General features: G+C 45.4%; 2 protein-coding genes across 6 annotated transcripts in view; both read right to left on the minus strand.

Moving 5' to 3' along the window:
- ADAL (adenosine deaminase like) overlaps positions 1–7,169 on the minus strand; it is a 43,364-nt gene extending 36,195 nt beyond the window's left edge. For 2 of the 3 annotated variants that reach the window (XM_061594971.1, XM_061594970.1), the window contains exon 1: positions 7,066–7,169. In XM_061594971.1, coding sequence (XP_061450955.1) covers positions 7,066–7,116 — 51 coding nt within the window. In that variant the 5' untranslated portion in view covers positions 7,117–7,169. The remainder of the gene's footprint in view (positions 1–7,065) is intronic. The other variant, XM_061594972.1, reaches the window with a different exon arrangement.
- A 4,988-nt stretch (positions 7,170–12,157) lies between these two features.
- Positions 12,158–24,597, minus strand: TM2D3 (TM2 domain containing 3). Of its 3 annotated transcripts, none has more exons than XM_061595546.1 (6): positions 24,422–24,590; positions 22,444–22,539; positions 18,361–18,533; positions 15,720–15,894; positions 14,476–14,551; positions 12,158–12,495 (listed from the first exon to the last, which is right to left on the minus strand). In XM_061595546.1, exons 1-6 carry the CDS (start codon positions 24,513–24,515, stop codon positions 12,330–12,332), a joined length of 780 nt encoding a protein of 259 aa, XP_061451530.1. In that variant the 5' UTR covers positions 24,516–24,590; the 3' UTR covers positions 12,158–12,329. The 3 variants fall into 3 exon arrangements, with proteins under 3 accessions (XP_061451530.1, XP_061451532.1, XP_061451533.1); XM_061595548.1 differs by having other exon boundaries at positions 18,361–18,518; positions 24,422–24,583; XM_061595549.1 differs by lacking the exon at positions 14,476–14,551 and having other exon boundaries at positions 24,422–24,597.
- Positions 24,598–25,012: the final 415 nt, after the last annotated feature.

Genomic DNA, 25,012 nt, shown 5'->3' on the forward strand with positions numbered 1-25,012 from the left:
CCCTTCCCACTTGTGATCCACAGCAACTGGTATTCACAGACACACCACCTCCAATACTGATGGCACAGCCATCACGCCCTTTATCTGCCATGAATATGTCTAAAACCCTCTTAAATCCATCCAAGTTGGTGGCTATAACTACATCTGGTGGGTGCAAATTCCAGTACATCCATGCACTATGTGAAGATGAGCTTTGTTCTGCCTGTCTTGAATCTTCCACCTTTCAGCTTCATTGGATGGACGAGAGGACATCCCCTCCAGTCCACCTAGGGAAGCCCATCTGTCCTTCAACACTGGTGACATGACAGCATCTTCCACTGCACCTGAGGGCAGCAGACAAGGTTAGCAGCCACAGGATGGGCATCAACAACAGCATCACTGGGATACTGGCTCTGCAGATTGGAAATGGCTGTGGCGCTCAGGGGGAAAAGCCTGAGAGGGACTCAGCAGGAACAGCTGGGGGGGGGAATTTCCTCTGCCTAAGGATAGGGCTGGCCCTGGTCACCACTGATGATGTAATCTTTTCCTTTGGTGTAAACAAGCAACAGGATTCTTCAGACTCTTACATTTTGCAATAGAAAGCGAGTGAATGTTACATTCTAAGGGCTAAGCATTTCTCTTGTTCTGTCCTTGAGTTTGAAAAAAAATGTACTCTACCTTGAAGATGGTTGGAGCCAAAGGCTCAGAATCTCTGTTTAGCTGAGGACCTGTGGGTACCTTGTGGATTCTCCCCCTGTTGGATTGGGAGTTTCCTTTTAGGCTGTAGTATTCACTTCTTCTCAAACTACCCTTGTTGGCCTTAGCTTCAGATCACAAAAGATATGAGCTGAAGCTACTCAGGTTCACTGAGTCCACCATGCGAGCCCTGGAAAGGGGCATGGTTGGCTGGTTGGAACCCGGAACAGGAGTGCCCCGCTCTGCAACATTTTGTTGCAGGTCCCACTTGTCAGTGATAGGGATGGAAAGTTCTGTCAATTTTGGTTCTCTCAGTTTCTCATTTTTCCAATTTTAAATTCAGTTCTCCATATTTTTTAAGCAATTTGCTATTTTTAAAAAAATCATCACAAAAATTCTCCAGCATTTTAGTGCAAATTTCTCCTTACAAACCCATTTTGTAGGCAGTTTTGACTAAAGTACATATTTCTGCAAGCACTTTCTCATCATATAATGCATTTCTGTATGCTATTTTCATTCATATAGGCACTTTCCCCTAAAATATGCCTTTTGGTAACCATTGTTTGGTTGGCGAACTGCATTGCAAAATCCGAATAAGCGTGAATTTCGATGGATGCCTGTGTTTCGGTTCTCATATTATTTCGGAAAGGGTGAATTTGATAGATTTGGCTTCAAATGTGAACTGAATCGAATTTCTCACCCATCCCCAGTCAGTGATGGCCATCGTCAGAGGCAATATACTGGTGTGTGAGAGTGACAACAGGTGAGGGCTATTTCCTTCATGGCTTCCTTGAGAGCTTCCCAGAAGTGTCCTGCTGGCATTGCTGGGGAGAACAACACTAGACTAGATAGAGCCTTGGCCTGATCCAGAAGGGCAGTTCCTTTTAGTCAAACTTACAGAAGGTACCTCTATCCATAATGATTAGCCACGAGTAGCTAACTGGAACCTCCATGTATAGAGGCAATATACCCAGGGGTGTATTCATTCAGTGTTTTGGGGGGCCTTAGACCCCTTACTTTTGGGGGAGCAAGGTCCCAGCAGGGTCCCTATATCTCCAGCTTCCCACAAGCCAATCAGCATGAAAGGTAGTGTGTTAGTCACTGAGAAGAGTCTTTTAACATGCTCCCTTGTCTTTTCCTGTTGATTGGAGCCAATCAGAGAGAAAGGAGGTGTGTCAACCACTAAGAAGACTCTTCTCAGTAGCCAACACTCCCCCCGTTCCTGCTTATTGACTCTTAGGGACGACTGTTGTTGTGGGAGAAGTCATTAACAAGGATCTTACTCTCAACCCAGCAGCAAAAAAGGGGGAGGGTCATGGCTGTGACTATCACAAAGGGACCCTGCACTTCTCAGTTTGCCTGAATACCGGACACTAGAGACAATCAAGAGTAAGTGCCCATGTCTTGCTTGGTTACAGGACGCTGGACAAGATGGACCTTTAGTTTGATCCAGCATAGCTCTTCTTAAGTTCTGATGCAACCAACTTAAAACTGTGCATTCCTTAAGAAGAAAACAAATTGCCTGGAGAAAACGGGCTTGCCCTTATTGCTGAGCTACCACAATCACCTCCCTACCTCCCTAAACACATCTATGACTGAGAACTAGGTGGTCCAAAAAGGCTCTTTTTAGCAACCAACTTCTTTCTGGGGATCTTCTGTTTTATAAAAACCAACCTAGAGACAACCAATAGGCAGAATCTTGCCTGCCAATTGCAAAATCCTGGAGAAGCAGCACAAAGCCGGATGGTATCTCCAAGTATGAGAATATGCATGGATTTCCAGAGGAAGTTCTATGGATGTAACAGAGGGAAGGCAAAAAGCAACTAAATTTTGGAAGGGATGTTTATTCCTGGTGTGGAAACTAGCAGACTATGGAAAATCATTTAAAAGTATTTATTTTTCTCTTCACTGAAATTTGTTAATATATATAACATTCTCATCATTTCCTTCTCAATAAAAAAATGGTAAGAATAACACCCAGCCAAGAGTAAACAATTTTCCATCTTGTTGATTTCAGTGGGAGAGAATTAAACATATGCCAATGGCTACAATCTTAAATATACTCATTGGAAGTAAATCTCATTGAAATCCGTGGGTCTTACTTCCAATAAAATCTCGTTACGGCTGGGTTGTAACACTCCCAATAAAATCAAAGGAATGTAATGGTTCTTAATGTTGGCTGGATTGTGCAAAATGGGTGCAATCCATCTGGATCATTGCCTTTCCTATCTGAGAATCAGAGCCCCTTTCTTGAGTGACCCCACCTTTGGAGGTCAGGTAGGTGATAACCAGGGAAAGGGCCTTTTCTGTCTTGGTGCCCCCTTTGTAGAATTTCCTCCACAGGAACAGCCACATCATACCCTCATATGTTTTAAGCATCAGGGAGCAGTCTTAGCCTCTGATCTGCACTCTTGGAGGTGGCTAAGATTTGACTGGTCGATGGTGTGTCCCTTTGCCAGGCTCCACTGGTTGGGGGGCTCTGCCACTGTGGCGGCTCCTGCAGTGCCCCCTGAGCTGACGCCTCAGCTAATGGTGAAAGCTACTGCTGGTGGGATTCCTGCTCATGGTGGCCATCATAAACCCCCAAAATGGGGCATTACAGGGGTAGACCAGGGCCTGCGGTGGATCCTTTGGATCCTAAGCCAAGCCACTGCTAGGCGAGAGACCCAATTTGAAACAATCCCTCCCACATCTTCTGCCCTGACCGGCAGTAGCCAAGAGGGTTTGGGATGCAGTGGTGACTCCACTGCTCTAACCATTCCCCAAGGCAAAGTTAGGATTGCTCTGGGTTACTCCTTTGCCCTGGCATTTTAGTAATGGATTTTATTGAACAGTAACCTATTAATGTTTAATACAGCTTGCTTTAACTCTGCTCCGGGTTTTTTAAAACTGGTACTGATTTGATACTACCTTGTTTTTATATTTTTAGCCTTTTTAAATACGTTGCTTTCATTACTTCATTGCACTGCATTTTATCTAACCTTATTTCACATTATTATTATTATTGCTATTTTCCTTAGGAGTTTTATTCAAACCAGAACGCTGGTTCTAAATCTACATCTAATACACACTTCCCTGGGTGCAAGACTTACTTCCAACTAAATATACACAGAGTTGCGCTGTTTTGTTTTGATATAGTTTTAATCTACTGTGGGTTTTTTTTTTTTTTAAAGAATAGGCATATTGAAAGAGTTTAATCTGCTGTTTTTTAAAAAAATCTGGAATTAGTTTGTTGGTGCCTCTGAGTTTTCAGATTGTTACCTGTTTTGAATCTGCTATGCTGTGCGATTTTGTCATTGCTTGTTTTCTAGTGCTGTCATTGGGGATTTTATTCAAAAAGTATGTTGATGTACTGTTGAGATCCCCTAGACTTTTGGTGCTGGGGGATGTCAACATTCATGCCGAGACCACCTTGTCTGGGGCGGCTCAGGACTTCATGGTCTCCATGACAACCATGGGGCTGTCTCAACATGCTGTTGGCCCAACACATATAGCAGGACACACTCTAGATTTAATTTTTGCCACGGGACTGGGAGATGGTGATCTGGATGTAGGGAATTTTACATCGGTCCCTTTGTCATGGACAGATCACCGCTTGTTGAGGTTTAGACTTACAGCGACCTCTTCCCTCTGCAAGGGTGGGGGACCCATTAAGATGGTCCGCCCCCAGAGACTAATGATTCCTGAGGATTTTCAAAAGACTCTGGGGAGTTTTCCGGCTGATAAGGCTGGAGCTCCTGTCGAAGCCCTGGTGGAACTGTGGAATGCAGAAATGACCCGGGCAGTTGACACGATCGCCCTGTGCGCCCTCTTCGGTGTAGAGCTCATGCAGCTCCATGGTATACTTTGGAGCTGAGAGCGATGAAACAGCATAGAAGACGGCTTGAGTGCAGATGGAGACGTACTCCTGATGGATGCAATGATGCACTGGTAAGTGCCTATACTAAGTTGTACTTAGGGGCAGTGAGGACAGCTAAGAAGCAATATTTTGCTGCCACCATTAAATCATCGATCTGCCGTCCAGCGGAGCTCTTTAAAATAGTCCGAGGGCTATTACATTCTGGCCCTACGGACATGGTGGAGTCATCACAGGCGCGCTGTAATGAATTTGCTAGGCACTTCCAGGATAAAATCTCTTGCATCCGCCAGGACTTAGACTCCAATGTTGTAGCAGCTGAATCGAATGAGGTGTCCAGTGCACAGTCTTGTCCTAATTTTTTGGATGAGTTTCAGCTCGTACAGCTTGAGGACGTTGACAAGGTGCTTGGACTGGTGCGTGCGACCACTTCTACGTTGGATCCTTGCCCTTCTTGGCTAATAAAAGCTAGCAGGAATGGAACAGCTGGCTGGGCCAAGGCAGTGATTAACGCTTCACTGCGGGAGGGAGTGGTCCCTGGCCTCCTGAAAGAGGCGATAGTAAGACCACTTCTGAAGAAAACGTCCCTGGACCCGGAAAATCTTAACAACTATAGGCTGGTAGCTAATGTGCCATTCCTGGGCAAGGTCCTGGAACGAGTGGTTGCCAACCAGCTCCAGACACTCTTGGATGACACCGACTATCTGGATCCATTTCAGTCTGGTTTTAGACCCGGTTTTGGCACGGAGACAGCCTTGGTCGCCCTGTATGATGACCTCTGTCGGGAGACAGACAGGGGGAGTGTGACCCTGCTGATTCTCCTTGATCTCTCAGCGGCTTTTGATACCATCGACCATGGTATCCTTCTGGGACGACTCACTGATTTGGGAGTGGGCGGCACTGTGTGGCAATGGTTCCGCTCCTACCTGGTGGGTCGTCTCCAGAGGGTAGTGCTTGGGGAGCTCGGCACCCTGGGATCTCCAGTATGGAGTCCTGCAGGGGTCAGTTCTGTCCCCCATGCTTTTTAATATCTATATGAAGCCACTGGGTGTGGTCATCAGGAGTTTTGGAGTGCGTTGCCATCAGTACGCTGATGACATGCAGCTCTATTTCTCCTTTTCACCTTCTTCAGGTGAGTCTGTCGGCGTGCTGAACCGATGAATGGCTGCGACAATGGACTGGATGAGAGCTAACAAACTGAGGCTTAATCCAGACAAGACAGATGCTGCTGGTGGGTGGTTCTCCTGACAGGATGGGGGATGTTCGACCTGTTCTGGATGGGGTTGCACTCCCCCTGAAGGAACAGGTTCGTAGCTTCGGAGTTCTTTTAGACCCATCCCTGTCACTCGAGGCTCAGATAGCCTCGGTGGCACGGGGTGCTTTTTACCAACTTCGGCTGGTGGCCCAGCTACGCCCCTATCTGGACAGAGAGAACCTCGCTTCAGTAGTTCATGTGCTGGTAACCTCAAAATTAGATTACTGCAATGCGCTCTACATGGGGCTGCCTATGAAGATGGTTCAGAAACTGCAGCTTGTGCAGAATGCAGCAGCCAGACTGCTAATGGGGACCAGACGGTCCGACCATATAACACCGATTCTGGCCCGCTTGCACTGACTGCCTATTTGTTTCCGGGCCTGGTTCAAAGTGCTGGTTTTGACCTACAAAGCCCTACACGGCACAGGACCACAATACTTGTTGGAATGCCTTCCCCGCTATGAACCTGCCCGTACACTACGCTCATCATCAAAGACCCTCCTCTGAGTTCCTACCCATAGGGAAGTTCAGAGGGTGGCAACGCGGAAAAGGGCTTTTTCTGTGGTGGCCCCCGAACTGTGGAACGATCTCCCAGAGGAGATACGCCTGGCGCCAACGCTACTATCTTTCCAGTGCCAGGTGAAAACTTTTCTCTTCACCCAGGCTTTTTAACATGTTTATTATGTGCTGACATTGTTTTAATTTTTAACATTTTAAACTTTTAATGTGTTTATATTGATACATGTTTATTATATTTCTGATGTTTTTCTTGTCTTGTGAACCGCCCAGAGAGCTTCGGCTATGGGGCAGTCTATAAGTTTAATGAAATAAATAAATAAATAAATAAAGTAAGTGAAAACCGGGTTCTCAATATGTATTTTGTGTCCGTCTGAATTACTTATTTTATATTGTTATTTGACTAAAGCCCGTAAGGCAAAGTGAAAACCGGGTTCGATGTAAACATAACTTGTGTGAAAAGTGTGTACATGTGTGTGTGTGAAAGAGAGACCGGAAGGTCCCAACCGCAGTGGCCAGAGGCTTGAGAGGCCAGGGAGGAGGAGGGAGAGGCGTCTAGATCCGGGGCGTCTCCAAGCACTGGCTTTGACGCTTGGATGGCTCCGGTGCTCAGGCTGAAAGTGTAAGCAGCCGGCTTGTGATGCTGCTGCTTCTTCTCTGTGCTGAGCCAGGAAGAAAGAGGTTAAATCCCAGGCGCCACCCACCCCGGAGGAGGAGAGGGAGGAAGGGCAGGCGGGCGGGCAAAGCGCGGCGCAAGGCTCACCACTTTCGGCAGCTCCTTGTAAAAGCGGCTCAGCTCAGGCGCCGCCATCATCCTCCTTCTGCCGAGCTTCCCTCCCGCTAGGCCCACGTGGCTCGCCCAGGCGGAAGGGAACACCCTTGCGCAGCTGGGCCTTTGCTGATCGGGACCATCTGGCCCTTGGGCGTATTTGCGCTCTTCGTGACGCAAGCAGCCTCCGGCTCCCACTTACAAGCCGTCAGCCGGCGTTACTGGAGAGAGGCTTGTCAAGCAATCGCAGGCACGTTTCCTCAGAAGACAGACCCGCTGGGGTTGGGTGTTTGCTCGTAGGCCGGAGTGGAGCCTCAGGGGCAGCCCTGGTAGAAGTCTGATCCAAGGCATTTTTAACAAAGGACCCTCTTGCATTTGCGTTATTTTTTGTTCAGAGAATGCCTTCAAAGCTGCCATCAAATCACAGGTAATAACTGTCTTTACAGACTTGAACGGTAAAGTCTCAGATCTGGCACTACCTTGATATGACCTTATCCCAGTCTGCCTCTGGGTTGGAATTGCTTTTTAATATGTTTTAAAACTTAAAAAAAAAGATGTTTAAGCTTTTTTTTAAAAAAAAGATGTTTTATTTTAATGTTTTTAAGGATGTTTTCTTGTAATATATTTTAAACTGTTTTTATGATGTGTTACAAGTGTTTTTAGTGTATTTATTTGCTGCCCTGAGCTCCTACTGGGAGGAAGGGCAGGATATAAATCTAATAAAATAAATAATAAATGCATGGATCTGCATGATTTCTACCCAGAATCTGCCAGCAACCATTCTCAAAATACACACTGCATCTCTGCCCATAAACTGAACCATAAGAATTGCAGATCCCATATTTCATTGTGCCAGTATGACACAAAAATATGGATCAGGCGCACACATCCTCTGGGTTTTTATGCCCCCCCCCCATGACCATCAAATCACTGATTCAATGCACCAACATGGCCCAAAAGCGTTTGAAAGACTGAGGTATTATTTTGATATTTAGCGTGCCCTCAAGTTTTCTGAGGGTGTTATGGGGGTTGTTTATTTTGCTTTTATGGTAAAGTGTATTTATGTTTTTAACTTGTTACCTTACAGGCAACTAGCAAATCTAATAAATACTACTACTTATCTGCACCATGGATCCCTCAGAATTTACATGACTTTTACACAGGCTGCCTTGGCTTGATTCTCAGCATGAGAGGACAGGAAATGCCTGCTGTCTCCGCCTTCAGCAGTGGCTGGGAGAATGGCGCAAGGGAAGAGAAAAGCAGGGGTCTGGGGTTGTGAAAGAAGTGGAAGCCTTCCACCCCTCTCCCTCATCCACCCATGAATCTTAGCCAATTAAAAATGGAAATGTACTGCCTTCAAGTCGATCCTGACTTACGGCGACCCTATGAAGAGGGTTTTCATGAGGCTGAGAGGCAGTGACTGGCCCAAGGTCACCCAGCGAGCTTCATGGCTGTGTGGGGATTCAAACCCTGGTCTCCCAGGTCGTAGTCCAACACCTTAACCACTACACCACACTGGCTCTCAGACAGCCAACTACTCCATAGTAACAAAAGTCTGCCAAGTCCCACCAATTCTTGTTACAGAATTATTATTTTTGGGGGTAGTCTTGATGTCATCTTTGGGGGGACCAGAACTGTGGTTTTATATCTGTAAGGTGGGATAGAAGGTGCTGAAGTGATCAAAGTAGTCTCTTTTTTTAAAAAAATTAATGGTTCTGGCCAAGTCTGACTTCCTTCCCCACCTTGTCTATTCAGTACCATTGCCACTGTTCGTAAATGGGCAGGGGTCTGGTGAGCCAAAAATAAATACAAGACTTCACAGGTAAGGCATAAGCCAGTCTGTTACACAAAGGGGCATATAGTAAGGGATAAACAGTGATTTTGGAAAAGGCAATATAACTCAGTGGGACAGAGCATGCTTGAGATGCAAAAGAGCCCAAATTCAACCCCCAGCTCTAAAAGGGGTTTGAAGTAATATGGGCTAGGTCCTGAGACGTTTGAGAGCAACTGCCAGTATTAAGGTACATGAACAAATAGCCTGACACACCCTCCTCCTTTAAAAAAGGATTGGACAGACTGTGGTGAAAAGATGCTTTTCTGCCCAAGTCCCTAGCTCAGAGGTAGCCAACATGATGCTCTCCAATCATTGCTGGACTACAACTCCCATCATCCCTGACCCCTGGCTGTGTTGAGTGAGGCTGATGGGAGCTGAAGTCCAACATCTGGAGAGCCACAGGTCTTTGTCCTAGACCTAGGCTGAACCACTGCCAGTCAGGACACCACAAGGCTTGACACAGCTATTAATGTTACAGTATAAAGGCAATTCTATATGCTCATATTTAAACCAGTTACTCATTGCCAGCAAGAAAGGAAAGCACTGAAGGAGACAAACATAATGAAACAAAAGACCATTTATTACAGGCCATTATGTTAGAACACTCAACTTCTAAGGTTATCCAGCAATCATAACATTCACTTCTTAATCCTGCAAGAGCCAAAGTATTAAGTTAGATAATACACATCCACTGTGCCCTATACACATACATGTACCATTCTCAGAAAACAAGTAACTGAAGAATTCAGGGGATAAAATAAAAATTTAGAATATACTAACCAGTGGAATTACTGAGCAGGTACCGGAAATGATATGTTTTGAAAGGTTCCTTTTGTTTCTACAGAAGCAATTGGCAAAATCTGTAGCAAATTTGCATTGGATTCTACACACTATTAGGGCTTGAGGGGTAACATAAAATGGTGCAGTGGTACTACTGCTTGTGTGATCACCAAACACCATGAAAAATGTATCTTTGTTTCTAACACTTTTTAAGTTTTTGAACTAGCAGCAGTGATTTAAAGCAAGACATAGTGCAAGAAACAAATGAAAGATATTTTTTTCATCTCAACAATGCTTAGAATTAAGTTTGCTTCACAGAATATGGAAAGCACCCCTGTGAACAGATGCTGTACTATTAACAATGCAAAGTTGCCTAGCTTCATTTTGTTGCGAGAGGGCACAGCAGCAAGACCTCTCCTGCAGAGGAGAATGGGGGATGCTCCTTTCTGACCAAAATACATCTACTACTCTTAGTGTTGCCAAACTTTGTGCTGCAGGGAGCAAAACTCACCAGGAATTGACCCTAGCTCTCTCATAAAGGTTTCCTCCTGGAATTTTATAATGTTGATGTTTTAACAGTTTTATCTTATTTCATTCTATCCTATTTTACTGCATGTTACTGTTTTGTATATTTGGATATTCTTCTTTGAGAGTCCTATGTTTATTTTACACTGGTCGTTGACCGTAACAATAAAGAATCAAATTAGTGGGGGATGTGAAAGTTATTAGTATGAAGTTGTTACTATTAGAATGAGCATTATTCAAGTGAGAATGAAGAGGTAGTGTGGTACAATGGTGAGAATCGAGGACTGGAGAGATCTAGCTTCAAATTCCCACTGGGTGGCCTTGGGCCAGTCATCAACTCTTCATCTAGCCCACCTCACAGTGTTGTTGTGAAGACAAAACAGGACATACACAGCGGCAATATTTCCTACATAGAGGTTATATTCAAGAACAAAACACAGCATCTGTAAAATTGTCCTGAACTTCCCAGCACTCTGCACTTTATTGTTTGCAACAGCTTCCAGAATAGAGCAGAATGTAAATTATAGTGCTCACAATTCAGGAGTCGTTCACCAGTCTTACAGATGTATGGTATAGGAGTGAGGAATTCGTAGTCTTCCAGATGATGTTGGACTGTCAGACCCATACTCTGGGTCTGGTCTCATAATGGATCTCTCACACTGGCCCCAGCACAGGTCTCACGATCCCACTACTAGGCGCCACCACCTGACACCACAATACTGCCCTGAGACTGTGCCTTAGTCTCCTCCATAGATTGCTACGTAGTGTCTGGGTGCACTTACAGGCCACAACCCCCCTGTATCTTTCTGCCTTTAAAGATTACAGCCCTGGGTTGCTTTGGATACCTGCTGCTGTTACACTATCCCTTCACCGCTGCCACCATTGATACTGTTCCCGGCTTTGGTATTTGCTCTGCCCACCCTTCTGGTCTGTAACATCCCAGCCAAGGATCAGGCGTGTTGTTAAACCAAAACTATTTATTTAATAACACAAGGAATAAACAAGATCGCTATAAGTTCAGTCAACATACGTGTGGTTACATATAAGTTTTCTCTTTATATATCTTAGAACTAAAACCTGCCTCACTACCCGCCTAAACACAAATCCACCCCTCCAAAACCCAGAACCAGCAACCAACCAACAACTGTCATTCTCTCATATATACCTTCAATCACCCAGATGCTCAGCCAATCACAATTCAGCATTCAACATTCCAACCCATGTACTCCCCCCTCTCACTCACTCTTTACCACATTTACCCTACAAAACTGACACTTACCATAATTACTGTACAACATTTACAGGGGCATCACATGGACTCCAACTCCCATCGGCTCCCGCCAGCATGGCCAATGGTCAGGGAAGAAGGAAGTTGTAACCCAGTAACATTTGGAGGGACCCAGATTCCTCCATGTAGTTCTTAACATACATTCAGTTTTTGTTTGGAACAGGTTCAATTCAAGAATAGCAATTTATTTGAATAGATTCATAAACAGAAGATAGTTTAATGTTAAAAATGTTACTCACAATGTTTGAAGTATAGGATGAACATGCCATCTATCAAAGCAAACTCAGGCCAACATTAAATTTTTCAGCAGCTCTGTTAATACTTTTCAACATTTCAGAATGGGCTAGATTTTTTACATCTTTCACAAATTAAAGGTACAGAACAATGAGTAACAAACATGAGCAACAGTTTAAATGACCAGAAAGTCCTAGCAAAATTTCTGCTTGGCAGTCTGGACTTGTTTGTCATCATTTTGAATCTTAAAAAAATATGCTTGTGCAGGCATGGTTAGGAAACTTGATAGACACGTCCACTATCGTGAATTAGCTTACAGCTGTCCAAGAAATAGCACTGCGCTTTAGTTGTGCAACTTAAAACATTTTTTCATAGAAAACATAAAGTGCATTTAGCAAGCCAAAAGGAAACGAACTCCAGAAAAGTATCATTCAATGATCCATTCGTTTATTTTACCTTGTTAAAGGCAGGCTAAGTACAGATACTGTACATTAAATATATGTGAAAATATGAAACAAGTGCTTTGAGATGTACTTTTGAAGTCAGGCCTGTGTATTCCCAAGGGCAATCCACCTCCGATGTTTCTTGAATTGATGGTTAGATGTAAAGTGAGCCGTCCGCAGGCCCTACATAGCCAACTCCTATAAGTAGCACATCTATGAGAGTCCAGATTCCCAGGCCACCAAAGCTGAAAAGTTTGCCCAGACCCTCTCTCCACTGGCCCAAGTAGAATCGATCTGCTCCAAAACCACCAAGTGTGATGCTGCAAATACAACACAATGTCTTAGCAGTTGCTTACATCTGGGCATCCAACTGATCTAGTTTTGATGTCTACAGCAAGGCATTTATATAGTTTGTAACTAGCAAATATACCAAAGGTAACATTGACTTACAAAAATTATGTATTTTAAATGTCTACCGATGACCTAAATACAAATATGAAAACTTTCCACTAGTGTTCAGAACTTAAAAAAACACCTGGTAGTATCCCGTCCTAAGGATAAGCAGGCAACATGCTTAAGAACCGCTTTAAAATAAAATAGACAGTTTTTACAGGCTTAACCAAACATCAAGTCCAAAACAGAAAAGGTTTTATTTAGAAATGTATACTTCGCCCCCAGTACAAATTATCATATTCAAAAATATTTAAAACAAACAAATAAAACAAACCAGCAGTGGCCTACCCTAATAACAAACAAAAATCTTGAAGGCCTGGACAAACAGTAAGATTTTCAGCCAGCTCTTCTTGCTATTAAGCAGGCATCCATTTAAAGCAGACAATTTTGGCTGTCATGAAAGGGCACCAAATTGTTATATATTATTGTTGTATTTTTACTTCTGGAGAGGGAGAGAGGTGTTGGAGAATTTTGTATTTCTCCTTGGGTTCTTTTGCTGGGGGTCCCTGAATAAAAATTTTGAAGACATAGGCTTGCAGCAAAAAGGTAGGCCTTTACTGAATGACAAGTGTACACCTGGTCAGTCTCCCTCCTAGTGAGTGGAGAACTGCCACTTGGCACTGTTGGCCTGGGGTTTTTATACATTTCAGGACAAAGACTTTAGCATCTACCAATCAGGATTTAACACATCAGAATGACACAGACATGATAGTATTACACAGGCATTTTGCATAGGCATTGCATAGGTACTGTACTTCTCTGCATTGTGTTCTAGTGAGTTTGGTGTTTTAATGAAAGTACATTTTCACAGTGAGCTAAGCATCTCAGCTAGCGAGCTATGCATTTTAGCTATTCTGCAATTCTTTCTACGTCTTAGAGGCACCGAGATATTCAGCACAGTGTTATCAATTGTTTTGAGTACAAGTAGTTCCAAACAACCAGCATAGTCAGGGAGACAGCTCCAAAGAGAAAAAGATCTGGCTTCCTACTAAACTATTAAAATGTTATGAACCTTTATAGCTTTATAAAAGAATATATTTTGCTTATTATTTATGTATATTGAATTCCCCATTAGCTATACATGTATGTATATATAAAATTCCCCGTCAGAGGTACTCATTAGATTTTCTGCCTCAGGTGCCAAAATAACTCAAGCAGCCTTGGGTACTATGGAACTTGAATTGCGAGGTGGGGTAGGGGCGCAATATGTTATTCCACCTCAAAATGTCAGAGGCGGCCTCCATTTTCAAAAGACAGCAAACAGACAAGAGACTTTGGTACCAGGTGAATGGGGAGGAACTCCTCAATCTGGGATGTCACCACAGAGAAAGCCCCGTCTCTAGTCACCACCTGCTGCACTGCCTCTGCGGCACCTTGTGACACATAAGGAGGTTCATGTGGGAAACAGTGGTCCTAAGCTATGTAGGGCTTTATAGGTCAATCCCAGCAGTTTGAATCATGTCTAGAACTGGATCAGGAGCCAGTGCAGCTGTTCTAAGCTTTGTGCAACTTTTGCTCTCTAGAATAAAAGTCGCGTACTGGCAGGCTAACCATTTGTGGTCAGCAACAGCAAGCACCGTTGCAGAAATTAAATTGTTTAAAGCCGACAGCAGACGCACAGAAATGGCCTCAAGTATGAAAGTATGTTTCAGTCTTAATAGTAAAAATAAATAAATATAGGAGATCACAATCAACTGGTGTTGTGTGCTCCTGAAACATTAAATCTAGCGTCTCAACTAACACTTTTTCATAACCTGACAGCTCTACTAATTTAACTTTTTTGAGTGCAGGATGACCACATTCTCGATACCCAGAAAAACAAGCAATTGGGTAATGCCTATTCCTACCTTAAAGCTAAAGCTGTCGACCATTTATAGCCACCTGTCCAGTTGCAATAAAGCATCTTGGGAAAAGTACGATTACCTTAAAACAAACACACAATTAAAATCATGAAGCCAAGGCCACAAAGATGAATAGCACCTCACAATGAATCCTGTTAGATTGGCGGTATGTACTTTGAAATGATCTTACTCCATCTTTTTGCAAAAATAGGTAAGCATTTTAGATCCCTGATTTAACAGTGCTATGGGCTAATCTGATGCAGTCACTGTTGGGTCTTTTCCCTTTTTATTCATTAATATTATTTTTGCATTTCCCCCAAGAGTCTGGTATTTTTGCTACCAATCTATATTCATTAAAAATATTATTCAACTGAATTTTTAAAGTATATGCAAAAGTTTTATAAAATTCATTTGGGAGAACATCTTACCCAGCAGCCTTAATTTTAGGGATCTTATCACTTGCTGAATTGCAAGTGTGGTCCAAGGGGTACTTTCATCACTAGTCAGATTTGATCATCGTGACAATGCCTGGGATTAATAGTCAAGGTCAGGTCCCACTATCCTTCCTAAGTTAAGGAGACACACCAATCATTCTTTTCAACAGCTCCTCAACCACTGACTCGATGCCAGCGTGGAAAAGCACAACTGATAATCTGGAAAGCTTTCCTCTCAGTCTATCAGTCACATACGTTGATGATTATCATCTCTTGCAGCAAAGTATAGCAAGGATATGTGAACCAGGAACTTTCAGGAAGGTAGGCAATTACCACTTAGTTTGTCTACCACTGTATCGTATCATTATATCGTTGGGCCTGACCCACTGGGATAGGGAGATGAAAGAGTAGCTGGGTGTGATGCTAGCAACAGTCTCTTAAGTACTGTAAATCATCCACAGTGGCGTCACAGCACTGCCACGTCAGCTTACCGCAGTGCTCTGACTAGTGCTAATGGTCAGGAGTTATGGGAGTTGGGAGTCCAATAACACCTGCTGAGCCAGTGTGTATATCACTTCCTTTAATGATAAGCGAGATACCATGCAGCTTAGTCTTAACCAAAGATCACAAACTTCCTCCAGCTTGTATATCCCTACTGCAAAAATATCAGCTGCTGCCAGCAAAGAAAGGTGATGGATGGAGAACAACAAAACACCATCAGCAGAGGATACTGCAATGTAGAGCATTATCAGTGCTCAGAGAGAAGCTTTCCCTCTCCACACCACAGCAAATACCCACAAGTAGGTCATGGCTCACCTAGACAGTGAACATGGTCCCGCACTGTGCAATTGGCGCTGTATCGTTCTCGTGGACAAGAGACTGTCTTACAGTTTGTAGGATTGGAACAGATGTAATCTGATGTAGGGAGCTGCCAACAAAACTGGCAAGTCATGTTGATCATGAAGGTTTCTGGGCGATTGTTTTTCTCATCCTGTGTGAGAATCAGAAATCTTAAGTCACCCTTCTGGGAATAATTCACAGATTCTCTATTATAAAGTTTTAGAAAGCAAGGTGTGTTTAATTGACAAGCAACATGACACAGTAGATGTATCAGTAGCAAAATAATATTTCTTGGCAAAATAGAGAAGAATGATCTTTTATGGAAAATGTACCATCTTTTGTTTGCTGGAAGGACAGACATACACAACACTGATTTGTCAGCATGTGTCATGCCTAGTCCTGATCCAGTACCAGAAAAGGAGTCCTTACAGGCTTAGAGGATGAACTAGACACCCCCACAGGTCCAAGACCTTGAGGAGCAGGCAGGTTCCCCTGGAACCAGCCATTTCTAGACTGGGACAACCAGACCATTGTCAACCATGCACTGGTGACCTCCAAATCGATTTACGCAACACACTCTATGTGGGGCTGCCTCTGAAGTTGCCCTGCAAAATGCGACAGCTTGACTGCTCAGTGGGACAGAATATTGTCATCATGTTATACCACTGCTGAAAGAATACCACTGACTGCCAATACAGCTTGGGACCAGGATACCTTAAAGACTGTCTCAACTCTTATATGCCCAGCTGTTTGTTTATTTATTTATTTTGTTTAATTTATATACCGCCCACAGCCCGAAAGCTCTCAGGGCGGTGTACAGCATAGGATAAAATACAGTAACATCAAAAGAACAATAGAACATAAATATAAACAATAAATAACCTCATATACATTAAAAGCTTAAAAGGTAGATTAAAATGCCTGGGAGAATAAAAAGGTTTTCACCTGGCGCTGAAAAGATAGAAGTGTAGGTGCCAGGCGGACCTCATCGGGGAGACTGTTCCATAATGCGGGGGCAGCCACTGAAAAGGCCCTAGATCTTGTTACGACCCTCCGAGCCTCTCTGTAATTCGGAACTCGGAGCAGGACCTTAGATGTTGAACGTAATGAGCGGGTAGGTTCGTATCGGGAGAGGCGTTCCGCCAGGTACTGTGGTCCCGCACCGTGTAAGGCTTTATAAGTCAAAACTAGCACTTTGAATCTAGCCCGGAAACAAACAGGCAGCCAGTGCAAACGCGCCAGAACAGGTGTAATATGCGCGGACCACCTGGTCTTCGTCAGCAGTCTGGCTGCAGCGTTTTGCACTAGCTGAAGTTTCCGGACTGTCTTCAAAGGCAGCCCCACGTAGAGCGCATTGCAGTAATCCAGTCTAGAGGTTACCAGAGCGTGCACAACTGAGGCGAGGTCGTCGCTTTCCAGATAGGGACGTAGCTGGGCTACCAACCGAAGGTGGTAGAACGCATTCCGTGCCACCGAGGCCATTCTGTCTGTGCCTCCAGATGTTGTTGGACCACAACTCCCATCAGCCTCAGCCAGCATTGCCAATGGTCAGGAAAGATGGGAATTGTGGTCCAACAACATCTGGAGGCACACTGGTTGGGAAAGGCTGCTGTAGAAGAAGGCCTTCTGCAAATACCATCTCATAATGAGGTCTGTTCTCTACAGTGCAGGAATCAGACCTTTAGTATGGCAGCACCTAGCCTTTTACACTCCCTCCCGTTACGTATCAGGTCATTCATATTAATTTTTCAGCATCCGCTAACAACCTTCCTCTTCCAACAAGCCTGTTAAGTGGAGATTTTTATCCCAGCCTTTATCTGCATTGGATTAGAAATTGTATTTACATGTATTTTAGTGCTAAATCACTTCAGGGTGTTTCACAGGAAGCGATTCAGAAATGAAATGTATAAATAAATTAAAGTGTGCATAAAACAGGACATGTATTTTTTAAAAACATGCACTTATTTATATACATTACAATATGCAATGTTGTAAGGGATCACTGTAGACTCTATAATTGAACTATGGAATGGGCTCCTTCTGGAAGGAAGGGCAGGATATAAATGCCATGAATAAAGGTTACCAGTCCCAGCTAAAATGTAAACTCTGGACCCACCAAGTGTTGCAGGTTGGCGCTGACCCATAACGGGGCCTTTTCAGTGGTGGCTCCCCATTTGTGGAATGCTCTCCCCAGTGAGGTGCGTTTGTTGCCATTATTACTGACTTTCAAGGAGGAATTTGCAATCATTCCTTTTGACCCATCTGATAGGAAGGCAACTGTTCCTGGCAACCCAAAGATCACTAAGAATGTTTTTTCCTGTTTTAAAATATTTTTAATTGTAATGGTGTCTTGGAATGTTTTACTGTTTCAGGAGGCTTTTTTTTTCTTGTTAAATTGTTTCATTTGTTTGCCGCCATGGATTCCATGAACCCAAAGGAGGAAGGGCAGGATATAAACTCAATTAATAATAATAATATCACCTTATTCATCTATATCCAACATCTCCTGAACAGACTATCTAGACAATTACATATTTATACATTTTTCTCCTTCAAACAAGTAAGGTGTAGTATTTCCACAAGATTCACATATTACAAATGACTATGTTCTACTTACAACACAATGGACCTGGGATTTGGTTTCACATTCAATGGCAGTTGTTTTCCCGTAGATGCAGGAATAGTTTTTTTTACAAGACACACATTCTGGAGGCAGTCGACCGCACAGTCCATTACTAGGGCACTGGGTCACATACGAGGGGATCGCTGTAGCCTCTGAAGAATTAAAATCTGGTAAGAATAAAAGCTTCAGTACTCTCCACACCAAAGATTGGGGGGGGGAATCTGAAGGTCCTCAGTTGCTGATATCTAATGCCTAAGCAACTCCTTTTTCCTAACCTGCTCAATTTCTATTTTACATATTTTAATGTGCAGCCTGATCCTACAGATGTTTACCCATTGAATTCAATGGGGCTTATCTCCCAGTGTGCAAAGGGCTGCAGTCTTACAGTATGATCCTAAGCATATTTACTAGGAAATAAGTCACAAAGAGTTCAATGGGTCTCCTTTTCATGAAACGTATGCTTAGGATTAGGAAGATAGGAAGCTGTCTTATTCTGAGCTCGACCCTTAGTCCACCTAATTCAGTACTGTGTACACTACGGTGTCTACCATGTGACCCTCTGCAGTCTGGATATGTTGGTTTCCAGTTAGCCCCAAACAGCATGGCCAATGGCCAGGGAGAATGGGAGTTGTTGCTCAGCAACATCTGGAGGTCCAAAGGTTCCCCACACTTGGTCTACCAGGAGAGGGGTCCCGCCCAGCTCTACCTGGAGAAGACCGGTACTGACCCTGGGACCTTCTGCATGCCCCAGGGACTTTTCAGAATTCAGAGGTATTTCTGTGGGGAAAATTCTGGGTCACATCCACAAGGAAAGACAAGGAATTGGCTCTCAGGGCCTGTTAGAGCAGATTTGGCTGTTAACACTCAAAGCAAAAAAAAAATTACGGAAGAATTTGAGCAAGGTTAACTGGATTGCTATTGTGAAATACAAAGTATTGACCGTATATTCCGGCGTGTAAGACGACTTTTTAACCCAGGAAAATCTTCTCAAAAATTCGGGGGTCGTCTTATACACCGGGTGAAATGGCGGCCGCAAAAAACGGCGGGAAAATTGGCCAATCAGAGAAGCTTGGGGTGATAAAGAAGCAATGGCGGTCATAGGAACGCACCAGCAAGCACAAAACAGTCTCAAACCAAAACTCTGGGGCCGCTGGGCTGCGAGAGCACGATTGGGCTCAGCAAACGAGGGAAAGAATGAGCCGCAGCTGCGGACTCTAAAGGCAGTTGCGGTAGGCTTAAGATGCCGCAGACGAGCCGGGGGAGGCGGAGCAACCCCCCCAGATAGGGGCTCTGACACAGAGCCGCAGCTGCAGGCTCTGGAGCTGCAGTGAAAAAGGTAAAGTGGCAGCAATACTGAGAGCAGCAGCCAGAAGCTCTCAGTTAATTCTAGGTGGCTTGCTGAGGGGGGGAGAACCGCAGCCACGGTCCCCCGTGACGTCACTGAGCTTCAGGAGGCAAAGGAAGCTGTATGCACAGGCTCCTTATGTAGGGGGGGGGAGAGCCGCAGCCGCGGTCTTCCGTGACGTCACTGAGCTTCAGGAGGCAAAGGAAGCCGTATGCACAGGCTCCTTATGTGGGGGGGGGAGAGCCGCAGCCGCAGTCTCCCGTGACGTCACTGAGCTTCAGGAGGCAAAGGAAGCCGTATGCACAGGCTCCTTATGTGGGGGGGGGGGAAGAGCCACAGCCGCGGTCTCCCGTAACGTCACTGAGCTTCAGGAGGCAAAGGAAGCCGTATGCACAGGCTCCTTATGTGGGGGGGGGGGAGAGCCGCAGCCGCGGTCTCCCGTGACGTCACTGAGCTTCAGAAGGCAAAGGAAGCCGTATGCACAGGCTCCTTATGTAGGGGGGGGAGAGCCGCAGCTGCGGTCTCCCGTGACGTCACTGAGCTTCAGAAGGCAAAGGAAGCCGTATGCACAGGCTCCTTATGTAGGGGGGGGAGAGCCGCAGCTGCGGTCTCCCGTAACGTCACTGAGCTTCAGGAGGCAAAGGAAGCCGTATGCACAGGCTCCTTATGTAGGGGGGGGGGAGAGCCACAGCCGCGGTCTCCCGTGACGTCACTGAGCTTCAGAAGGCAAAGGAAGCCGTATGCACAGGCTCCTTATGTAGGGGGGGGAGAGCCGCAGCTGCGGTCTCCCGTAACGTCACTGAGCTTCAGGAGGCAAAGGAAGCCGTATGCACAGGCTCCTTATGTGGGGGGGGGAGAGCCGCAGCCGCGGTCTCCCGTGACGTCATTGAGCTTCAGGAGGCAAAGGAAGCCGTATGCACAGGCTCCTTATGTGGGGGGGGGGGAGAGCCGCAGCCGCGGTCTCCCGTGACATCATTGAGCTTCAGGAGGCAAAGGAAGCCGTATGCACAGGCTCCTTATGTGGGGGGGGGGGAGAGCCGCAGCCGCGATCTCCCGTAACGTCACTGAGCTTCAGGAGGCAAAAGTATGTATGTACAGGCTCCTTATGTAAGTAAGCCGAAGAAGTCAGGAAAAAATGCCGCGGAGCGGACCAGGAAGCCGCGATCGCAAGCTCCTGATTAGAGCTGCGTCAGCCGCCAGAGAACAAAAGGAGCCGCAGCCTCCCTGAAAGCCGTAGGCAATTTACTGGGGGAAAAAATGAAAGGAGCCACAGCTGCGGTCTCCCTGAGAGCCGTTAGGGAATTTTAATCCACTTGCACTGTTTTATGTTTACATGTTTGATGACAAACAGCCTTATGTTTATAAGTGACAGTTTTCCTGCTAAGTACCTGCATGTCATAAGCAGGGGTAGTCTTATACGGCGAGTATATCCCAAACTCTATATTTTAACTGGAAAAGTTGGGGGTCGTCTTATACGCCCAGTCGTCTTATACACCGGAATATACGGTAATATAAGTACTGTTGCAGGCATACAAATAGGAGCTGCCATCCCTGGAGAGGGAAAAATACTATTCTCACAAAATGCAAAGTGAGAAGAGAAAGTACAACATTAAATTAGCAACTAATGTTTATATAGCTCTGACATTAAGAATACTACATGGCAATATTATTTGTAACCACATGCACAATAGCATTTCTTCTTATCTGTTCTCAAAAGTTCATGCCAGTTCCTCTGATCAGTTGTGGATAACAACTTTCAGCTTTGTTAATGTCCTTTCACACCCACTAGGGAGGTAACAGCTTTTTATCTGCAGGATACAATTGTTCTGTTTTCCAAGTTGAAGACTTCCTTCATTTTTAACTCAAGGAAAATATCCAAGAGATCGACACGATAACAAGATTTCATCACCAGAAAGACTTTTGCTTTTAGTGCTACAAAATGCTTTGAATGCATGCTGTTGGGGAACAAACAATAGCAGAGGGCTACTGCCCTTCTGGTCCACTTGTGGGCTTCCTAAAAGAAGGGCCATAGCTCGGTGGCAGAGTGCCTCTCTCGCATGCAGAAGGTCCCATGTTCAGTCCCAGGCATCTCCAGGTAGAGATGGGACAGAACCTTTTCTGAAACCCTGGAGAGCCACTGCAAGTCTCTGAAGACAATCCTGAGCTAGATGGACTGATGGTCGGACTCAGTAGAAGGCAGCTTCCTGTATTCCTAAAGGCATTTGGTTGGCCAGTGTGGGTAACAGGATCCTGTATTAGATGAACCCTTGGTTAGATATTCTTATATTTTTTGTTTCCTGTACAGGTGAACCAAGCAGTCCATCTTTCTCCCATTAAAGGCCACACTGTGTATGATACACAAGTGGAACACTCACCTTCAGAACAGGTCATTGGTGTTAGTTTGGGACAGTGTTCACAAGAGGGACCCTGAGTTGAGAAATATTATCAATTTAAGATTTAAGGATCAAGATAGACAGTTTTATATGACAGAAGGGTGTATCTTCTTTCATATATTATATTAGCAAATGTAAAGACCTACTTTTCCTAGCCACTTCCTTGAACTTAAAAATTTGTTTCTAGAATTCAGTTTAAAAAGGGGGGAAGAGAGAATCCAGGTGTAAGCTGCTCTGTAGGCAAATACATCTCACAAACCTCTAAAGATTTGTGCAAAAAACGGTTTACAAAGACATATTTTCATTCTAAACATCACAACAGAATGAAAAAATACATACCTGGTACTTTAGACGCTGGAATTTGTGTGCTTGTAGGTACTATTGCAACATTTGCCAGCAGAGTTTGGGGAAGCGAGTGTTCTAAGCTCAGTGACCCTGGGGAGGGGGAAAACACAAAATACTAACAAGTTTTAAAGCACTATCGTTACCATTTGGAAGTGATAGTGTGGTCCAGAACATTAGATTTGACGTTCAAATCCTTTTTGTGCTCGTAAGAGAAAATGGATTAAATTGCACAGTATGTGCTCTGACACTGAGTTATGCTCCTCCTCTACAGGCTAGCTGTCCCACTAAGTACTGACTCTCCCTGCCCTGTGAACTACTAGTCTGAAAAGTGTGGTCCAACAGAATTTACTTTCTCTTCTCCCTCACCCCAGCCCATGGCCTTCAACCCAAGGAGTGCTACTGTTAGCCTTCCACGCTTACTGATATCTGAACAGGAAAAATAAATAGTTGCCCTGCAGGAAGGGAAAATAACAGCACCAATTCCTGGGGCTGAAAGCCCTGGGTTGGGTTGCGGGATGAGAGAGGAGAACAACTGCCTGATATTTGCACAGTTGGCAACAGGTCTCTCATTCTTACACGGCCTCTTAACAATGCACACAGCAAGAACTCACACTACATCTTCTCTGCTGGCCTGGGAAAGACTTCTCTCTGCCAGATAGAAATTGCCAGTCAGAGTAGAGGCTAGCAGTGAGATGACTCCCCAATAACTGACTTTATATGACACTTTTGCATTTTTTTACTTACGTTCAGATCTGATATTAACATAAGAAGAACCTTGCTGGATCACGCCAAAGGCCTATCAAATCCAGCATCCTGTTCTCACTGTGGCCAACCAGATGCCTCTGGGAAGTCCGCGAGAAGGACCTTAGCACAATTGGTCTATTCAGTGGTAGGACTGGGGGACACCTTTTGGTGCAGAGTTCCGACATCTGAGAATGGAATACCCTATGTTTGACACTTTGGTAGTGGGCAGTCAGCACTGCCTAAGCAGTGGAAGCTTGTCCATTAGGGCGAATGGGGTGCTGCCCCACCAGCCACAGCCTCTCCTCAGCCACCCCCACCTACCTGCCTTCTTAATTACAATCAGCCCGCGTGGTGGTCCTGGCTGTCAGCTTCCTCCTCCTATGGCTCTGTATAACTCCGCAGGGAGGACGAGGAAACTAGAAATAGGTGGCTCTGCCCCTCATTGGTTCTGCCTCCACCTATTGTTGGCTTCTCTGCCTTCTACCCTCCCAGTCCCAAAGGGCACCAGCCACCACCAATACTGACTGTAGCATCAACACTCTTTCAGATGTCCCCATGTCAACTCAAATCCTGAAAAACACTTGCTGGACTCCCGACTCCCACCAAATCCAGCCAGCATAGAAAATGGTTAGGGATGGTGGGAGTTGCAGTCCAACAACAGGTTGGCTCCCCCTCTTTGCTCGAGATTAAGCCATCTCTACGTTTCTTTAGCTTTCAAATATAAACTGCACAGACACACATCCCCTCAGCAGTCATGATGTGATCGCCATTTAGATCCATCAAGGGAAGCCAGGAATGAGAGGACAGGCAGTGAAGACCCTCCTCTGAGGTCTCAGCTTGTGCCAGGGACTTCTCTGCAGGCCTGAATTTGCACGGGGGAGGGGGGACGACTCCTCGGCCAGAGTGCCTCTTACCTATCGCTAGAGGCATCGTTTCGGAACGTACCAGGCACGTCTGTGATGAGCACCCCTGAGCACGTGCAGAGAGCATTTTCCACAGCGCTAAGTAACTGCACTACGGACATACTCCCCTCACCCCACCATCGTGTTCAGAAGGGAAGACCTTCCCAATTTGTGGGGGGAGGGGGGAATCTGGAGCCCCAGCACCTCTCCCCTCAACGGGGCCCGAGACGTCAACACCACTATTATTAGTTATTAATTAGCATTAATCAGCTAATTAATAACCAATAACTAATACCCCCTATATATTCTTGCCTTTTCACACTCACCCCGCCCGGAGAGGACGTAGAGCTGCGAGAGGAAGAGGGCGACGCGGCAGAGCCTCTTCAGCGATCGCAGCCCGGCCGCCGCCAGCGCCACCATCTTGCCTTCATCCGGGTACTTCCCTTGGCTCCTCCCCTTCGGGTGCCGAAGGAAGTCCACCAGTCGGGCGACAGAAGGAGCGCCCCGCCTGCTCTCCTCTACGCATGCGCGACTGTTAAGGGGTGGGTGGATTGGCCGGGTTCGCTGTTCCCTCCATCCTTGCTTGTTCAGGCTGTGCTTTTTGCTGCCCCCGTGAGAGCAGAAACCGCAGGGCCTCCCTTAAGAGCCGACTCAGCTTTTCCGGATGGAAAGGGGGAGAGACATAAGAACATAAGAAGAGCCTGCTGGATCAGGCCAGTGGCCCATCTAGTCCAGCATCCTGTTCTCACAGTGGCCAACCAGGTGCCTGGGGGAAGCCCGCAAGCAGGACCCGAGTGCAAGAACACTCTCCCCTCCTGAGGCTTCCGGCAACTGGTTGTCAGAAGCATGCTGCCTCTGACTAGGGTGGCACAGCACAGCCATCATGGCTAGTAGCCATTTAGCCCTGTCCTCCATGA

The sequence above is a fragment of the Rhineura floridana genome, chromosome 14 (assembly GCF_030035675.1).
Source record: "Rhineura floridana isolate rRhiFlo1 chromosome 14, rRhiFlo1.hap2, whole genome shotgun sequence".
Classification (NCBI taxonomy): domain Eukaryota; kingdom Metazoa; phylum Chordata; class Lepidosauria; order Squamata; family Rhineuridae; genus Rhineura; species Rhineura floridana.